At 43.8% G+C, this 7677-nt stretch overlaps 1 protein-coding gene across 2 annotated transcripts in view; it reads left to right on the forward strand.

The window, feature by feature from the left end:
* Positions 1-7413, forward strand: part of SIRT2 (sirtuin 2) — a 52744-nt gene extending 45331 nt beyond the window's left edge. For both annotated transcript variants that reach the window (XM_040423850.1, XM_040423851.1), the window contains exons 13-16: positions 3249-3300; positions 3382-3449; positions 4934-5000; positions 6887-7413. In XM_040423850.1, coding sequence (XP_040279784.1) covers positions 3249-3300; positions 3382-3449; positions 4934-5000; positions 6887-7015 — 316 coding nt within the window. In that variant the 3' untranslated portion in view covers positions 7016-7413. The remainder of the gene's footprint in view (positions 1-3248; positions 3301-3381; positions 3450-4933; positions 5001-6886) is intronic.
* Positions 7414-7677: the final 264 nt, after the last annotated feature.

Raw genomic sequence — 7677 nt, forward strand, 5'->3', positions numbered from 1 at the left:
CTTGGGTTCCTTTGTACTGCCCTCCGTTACCGTCCTGGGAACCACATACTGGGCTCTTGGCGCTCCAATTTTTCCTTGGAGCCGTTACAGAAGTCCTCTCTACTCCTTCTGTCCTGTACGGTTGGGTTTCTGTAGCCATCGTGTCTCTGACTGGTGCCTGAGTGGCGGCCCTTCTTGTTCCGAGCCTTCTGTCTTCCCCCAGGACAGGGCTGTTCTCCATTCCGTCTCTTCCTTCCTTCTGAAGGTGGTGTTTGTCCTTCATTTCATTGAGGCAGTCGTCCTCCCCTTCCCACCCCCGGGAACGGACACTTCACCGATTTGGACGTTGTTTGGGCCTTGCAGTTTTTTACTTGGAGATCTCCGACTCTTGTCGACGTTCGGTCTCTTGTGTTCCCAGGAGGTCCGCGCAGGGGTTGAGGGCCTCCAGGGTGGCTTTCCTCCGCTTTCTCAGTGTGGCTCTTGCTGTGGTTGTCGCACCAAGGGCAGGGTTCTGCTTTTGGTGTCACCATTCATTTTGCCAGAGCTGTCGGTTTTTCCTGGGCCGGAGGCATTAGGCTTCGGCCATGCATTTGTAAGGTGGTCACTGGTCTTCCTTGCACACCTTACCGAGTTCTACAGGGTGCATACTCGGCCTTCGGCGTATGCTGCCTTGGGCCGCCTGGTCTGCAGGCGGCGGTTTTTTGTTGCCTTCGGGTGCTTCGCCTTGGTGCTGTGGTCCCTCCCCCTTTGGACTGCTTTTGAACGTCCCAAGGTCTTCTGTGTCCCCCAAGGAAACTGGGCGAGAAAACGAGATTTTTGTATAACTTACCAGTAAAATCTCTTTCTCGCTCTTTCCTTGGGGGACACAGCACCCACCCATTCTTTGTTCTTCTCTGACTGTTTCCGAGTTTGTTTTACCCTTTGGGTAGTTGGCTTGTTGGTTCCACTTTTTGGACTTTGCCTTTTCTCACTACTTGGACACGCAACTGGCAGTCTCTCTCTCCAGGCTGAGGGTATAGCTGTGGAGGAGGGGCTTAACAGTCTTCACTTAGTGTCACGCCTCCTAGGGAGATGAGCTATACCCAAGGTCTTCTGTGTCCCCCAAGGAAAGAGCGAGAAAGAGATTTTACTGGTAAGTTATACAAAATCTCGTTTTTCCCTTATAACCATGTTATAAGGGAAAATAATAATGATCGGGTCTCCATCCCGATCGTCTCCTAGCAACCGTGCGTGAAAATTGCACCGCATCCGCACTTGCTTGCGGATGCTTGCGATTTTCACGCAACCCCATTCATTTCTATGGGGCCTGCGTTACATGAAAAACGCACAGAGGAGCATGCTGCGATTTTCACGCAACGCACAAGTGATGCGTGAAAATCACCGCTCGTGTGCACAGCCCCATAGAAATGAATGGGTCATGATTCAGTGCGGGTGCAATGCGTTCAACTCACGCATCGCATCCGCGTGGAATACTCGCCCGTGTGAAAGGGGCCTAACACTTGTATAGGTAGCCTATGTCAGCACGTTGAAGATAAGGTCTTTGCCCCTTCACTTTAAATGATAAACTTAACTCCTCTGCCCCAGATCACCCACCATAGTTATCAACTGCCACAACTTCTAACAGAACATATGGCGGGTGGCAGTTGAAGATTTAAACTGTGCATCTTCAACCAGTTCATTAAGATGGACAAAAAAGAAGGCAAAGAACAAACAGCAGGTGGCGCTATACAGATACATTTTATTGAATAACTCAGTGGCTATACTGAATTTTTAATTACATGCCATTAAAAAAGTATTCAGATCCAGGTGCTGGTATGAAAACTGTAGAATATGTTTTGTGACACAACCCCTTTAATTTAGCTTTAATAGGACTGGCCCACAGTAGTAGGAAAAGTAAGTAATCAATGGCCAGCATGACATAGCCACACCAAACCGCAGTCTGTGTAGCCAGCGTTGTTTTCATACCAGCCTTGCCAGGATGCTATTTGTTGTAATACTGTAATGTGTTTTTGTTGCATTAACACATTATGCCAGTCACAATAACAGTGGCTACAGCTATACAACAGGGCGCAATACATACAACGGATCACTGCATGTAATAAAACATTTGTATGTTACAAATCTAGCGGAGCTCACACCAGGTGGGCACTTTCCCACCACAAATAGCCTATAAATTCTCAGTTGCCCGCTTTTTCTCGGAGCTTGTATGAACAATGCAGGTTCAATAACAGATGTTCAACAATCTTACTTTGTACAAAAAAAAAATATCTGTCCAAAACCTTCCTTGTGAAGGAAGCGAGCGTTCGTTTATAGAACGCCAAAGGGGAGAGCAACGCATACGGAGATTTGGGACAGTTAATAAGTAAGAACGCTTTTGGACACATTTGTAATGTAAAAATTACGATTTCAGTGAACATTTGTAGCTATTGAATCTACCCTGTTAATATGTGCTCTGTGGATAAGCGGACAATCAATAAAATATTTGTGACTGAGGACAATGACATGTTCCTTAGAAATAGACACTGGCACAGATTTACCAGTCTATAGATGGCGAACCTTTAGACAGGTTGTCTAGACCTGCACCAGATGTATCAGCGGCTTAGCCCAGATAATAACTTTGTCTAACTCTTTTGGTTGTCTTAGGGTACATTCACACTAGCGTTATTCTTTTCCGGTATTGAGTTCCGTCCTAGGGGCTCACTACCGGAAAATAACTGATCAGTTTTATCCCCATGCATTCTGAATGGAGAGCAATCCGTTCAGTATGCATCAGGATGTCTTCCGTTCAGGACGGACATAATACCGCAGCATGCTGCAGTTTTTTCTCCGGCCAAAAAGACTGAACACTTGCCAGATTGCCAGATCCGGCATTAATTTACATTAAAATGTATTAGTGCCGGATCCGTCATTAACTGTTCCGGCAAAACGGATCCGGCTTTCCGGTCTACGCGAAAAAAAAATGCAAAAAACATTTATACCGGATCCGTTTTTCCGGATAACACCGGAGAGACGGATCCAGCATTGCGACGGAACTGCTTGCCGGAATCCTCTGCCGCAAGTGTGAAAGTAGCCTTACTTTGCAGCACTATTTGCAAAATTGCACAGTTTTGGCACAAAATGTTGCCTATTAGGCCACACCCCTTTTGTCGCTCCACATTTTGTCTCACTTTGTGCCAAAATCTAGGGGCACTGACCTTAGCAATGCATGCCATTGTATTTCTAGAGGAAACGTCCAACAGGCAGAAGTAACCAATGTCTTCTGCTTTCAGGGCTCCTAGTAAAACACCGCGTCTGCTGATCAACAAAGAAAAGACAGGAGAGGTAGGTAGACAATTGAAATTGTTCCTGATGTGTTTTCATGCATTTTAATTGTTTCACTTTTTCTTTCATTTGACACCTCAGGGGGACTCATTTTTTGGACTCCTTGGCTTGGGAGGTGGCATGGACTTTGACTCAGAGAAAGCTTACAGGTAATACAACATTTTCATACGACCTTGAACCATTTCATTTACTTCCCAAGAAGGGAGACTTAAAAAGTTAATTTAGACCAAAGGTGCACTACGTAGGGCCTCCAACTATATGGACACAGAAATGCTTGCCTGTATCTGATGGCTGCTCGCCTATAGTTTCCATATCAGAGAGGGGTGACACCGCCCAGGAGCCAGTACTAAGGATGCACTTTGTAGCCATCTCTAGATCCCCCACATCTCAGGAGAATGGAGGTCATCCGACCCTTATTTGGCAGTGTATGAATTAGAGGTGACCTTCTCTGCATGCGTTTCTCTCCTTTGTACTTTCTGGGAGCTTATGCCACAACGCCCATAAACTATGGTGGAAAGAGCCACATCCATCCAGTGCTGAATGAGGGAGAAGAGGACCAGTAGGTGGGTGTTCTGGAAGTGGGTCTTGAACCTATTAGACATATGTAGCATATACCTTTTATGTGCAAAAAATCATGGCACACACCAGTGAGAATTTTATTGTAGAACACAATTCAAAGGTGCACAGAAGACAAAACAGTCTGTTCCTTCCCAGCAAAAAAAGGGAGATAAAGGGTAACTCCGATGGTAGATGTAAAGAGTATAATCCATACAAATTGATTCAAAGTTGGTGTATCCCTTTTCAGCATGTGTGGATAGATGTGGTATCAGATTCGATTGAGCTGAATCTGTAATTGATCAGCCGTGTATGGCGGCACCGACGCACAAGACCAAGAGGATGACATCACAGCTAACTACGCTTGCTGAAAAGGGATACACCAACTTCGAATACATTTTTATGGATTACCAATGAAGTTACCTTTTATCTCCCATTTCTTTGCAGAGAAGGAACAGACTGTTTTGTCTTCTGCGCACTTTTGAATTGTTAGCATTAGCATTTACCTGGAGTGTGCCGCTATTTTTTGCATTAAATCACATCTGGACTGGAGAGTCCTTCAGTGAGCACCTTTCATAGGGTGTGCAGTACCGCTATGCTCATATACGCTTGATATGCCATAAATATCTGAGGTGGGCAATACCTATTTAAGTCCATGGGACTATGTGACCCAGGAACCAGAAAAGGTGGTACACCCTGGACTTATGGCCATCATTGAGGAGAGTTCTGTCACTTGGGACCCCGCTATGTGAGCCATGGTGGACACCCGCTGCAGATAGCAGCTTCCACTCCAAGATAACTCCTTCTTACCATGTAACCCCATGATCTGGCTCCACAACTGCCGCTGACAAACAGCTGATGACGGAAGGTTTCTTCTGCCTGACATGAAAACTGCAGGTCAAAACTTCCTAAACTCCATAACAGGTGGAAAGTGAATCCAGTTTCTATCAAGGGTTGTAAAGTGGCTCCACTCGGCATGGGTAGGGTGGTGCAATACAGAAAAATCTAAATTTCACGATCCATTAGAAGTCATAGGAAACACTCTGCAACGCTAATTGTTACCTGTGTTTGTCTGAAGGGACGTGGCCTGGCTTGGACATTGTGACGATGGTTGCCTTGCTTTAGCCGACTTCTTAGGATGGAAGGTATGTGCGGCTTTATTGTGAGTGATGCATAAGATCTAACGCTACACCTCTGTGAACAGGCTCCTGATCTCTGCTTTAGATTTGGATTCTGATTCTCCTTAGGGTAAATGTAGAAAGCAGGGACTATCGCAGAATGGTTTCTGCTAAGATTTTGAGAATAGCATTGATCTAATCAGACAAAGTGAGGGTGCCTATACAAGTTCTCTGGGCTGATACTTCATATCTGGAGGTCCCTGATTGTTTTGAAGATCTGATAATCTATTACTTCAGCAGGCCCAGGATAGCAGATAATCCACACTTTACTGTATTGCTAAGATAAATCCACCTCCTCTAGACCATTAAAGGGGCTGTCTCACTTCAGTAAGTGGCATTTATCATGTAGAGTAAGTTAATACAAGGCACTTACTAATGTATTGTGATTGTCCATATTGCTTCCGTTGCTGGCTGGATTCATTTTTCCATCACATTATACACTGCTCGTTTCCATGGTTACAACCACTCTGTAATCCATCAGCGGTGGTCGTGCTTGCACAATATAGGAAAAAGCACTAGCCTATGTGCGCTCCCATGGTCCCGGCCACCAGAGAGGATGACACTTTCTCCTATAGTGTGCAAGTATGACCACCACTGATGGATTGCAGGGTGGTCTGTAACCATGGAAACGAGCAGTGTATAATGTGATGGAAAAATTATTCCAGCCAACAAAGGAAGCAATATGGGTAATAACAATACATTAGTAAGTGCCTTGTATTAACTTTCTCTACATGATAAATGCCACTCACTGAAGTGAGAGAACCCCTTTAATGTTTATTGAATAATAATTATACAGTTAATTTAAAGGGGTTTTCCCATAACTTTTAATTAATAATAAGTGTTGAGCAAATCGAGCTTCTGATCATAGATCCGAGGTCGATTTGGTCAAACACTTCGTTTTTTAATGCCGTCTCCGTACAGCATTAAAATGTATTGGCTCAGTGGAGGCAAAATTAGAAGCCGCGCGAGACTTCGGTGAATGAATTCGGTATTGATTTCTGCATTTTTAAAAACATTTAAAGTTAAATATCAGAAGTTGGGTTTGGTACCAGCTGGTACCTCGGTACCTGTACAACACTCGACTTCGGATTCATAATTTTAAATGTTTTTAAAGATGCAGAAATGAATGCCAAATTCATTCACTGAAGTCTCGCGCGACTTCAGGTGATTTTTTTTTTACCTACACAGAGGCAATACATTTTAATGCTGTATGGAGACAGGTCTCCAGACAGCATTAAAACTGAAGTGTTTAAATGAATCGACTTCGGATCTATGATCCGAAGCTCGATTCGCCCAAGCCTATTAATAATCTGTCCTTAAGCTAGGTCATCAATATCAGATCAGCTGGGATCTGACTCCAGGCACCCTGCCGGTTTAAGATTGAACACCTATTCTCAAGATAGGTCATCAGAAGTTATATCCTCGAAAAGCCCTTTAAGCAATGTCACATTATTTATAACCCTCAAGCCATTTGTCATTAGATAAGTATCTCACTATTTTTAAATGCCGATATAGCATCAATCATTAGAATTTCTGGGGGTATAGAATTCCATGATCTACTCCACCTGTAAGGACCCCTTTCCTGTATAGATGTCTAAATCCTCATTCCTCCATATGTAAGGAAAGTCCCCTGGTCCTATACAGTTCTTGGAATGAATAAATCATGTCGGTTCTTATGTGTGTATATATTTTTGCATAAGATCAACTGTATTCATTGCGGTATTTTCAGAATTTCCGTCACTACGTGTGTTAAAAAGAGCATTTATTGTCCCTACTGCTGGCTTGTATAAGAAGTGAAGGTGATAGTGCATCCCTTCTTCAGACATTGACCCACTGTGCTTCTTCTCTTTTAGGCTGAGTTGGAAGAAATGATGAAGAAAGAGCATGCAGCCATTGACGCGGCCACGGAGAAGAGCTCCCCTAAAAAGACAGAGGAGGAGAAGTCCCCTGAGAAAAAGCAGGGTGAAAAATCAACAGAGTAACCCGTTACTGTAACCGCGCTCATCTTCATAAATGTGAACTCGCCTTCATTATAACTGCCACCGCTCTAGCTCTTGATTACGGGCGCTACCTGATGACTTATACTGGCACTGTTTACACAGAATTATGGAGGAATAGTGTAGACTTGAGGTTTATCTCTGCAATTATGATAAAATTATTAGCTGTAGTAGCTTCCTACATCTTCTGAACCTCCTGATAGTGACATTCAGCATCCCAGCTGTTACCATTAGTAACTCCATAGAAAGAAAGCAGGTATGTCTGTGCAGCCGGTGCGTAATGTGGCATAAGGACTCTCAATCTAATGAAAGGGTTTATATGACCTAACAATGATTTGCTGTGCATTTTACAGATATTAAAAGTTACCTGGGAATTATATGAACTTGAAAGGTGATGCGGAGAGGCCTCTTACTAGTCAGGAAATTTAAAGTGGCTTCTCATACACTTATTCATTGACATCAGTAGGTTCCTACACGTATGGTTTACCAGTGAACAGTTAAAGACGTGCTCTCTCAATATGCATTGGTGGTATAGAGATTAGATAGACTATCAGTGCCCTGGCAAATAGTCCTGCGGTAACTTTCTCAATTTTTCCCAAAACTGTGTCATACCCTTTTTACCAGGGCTGTGGAGTCGGTAGATAAAT

The sequence above is a fragment of the Bufo bufo genome, chromosome 3 (assembly GCF_905171765.1).
Source record: "Bufo bufo chromosome 3, aBufBuf1.1, whole genome shotgun sequence".
In the NCBI taxonomy this organism is placed as follows: Eukaryota; Metazoa; Chordata; class Amphibia; order Anura; family Bufonidae; genus Bufo; species Bufo bufo.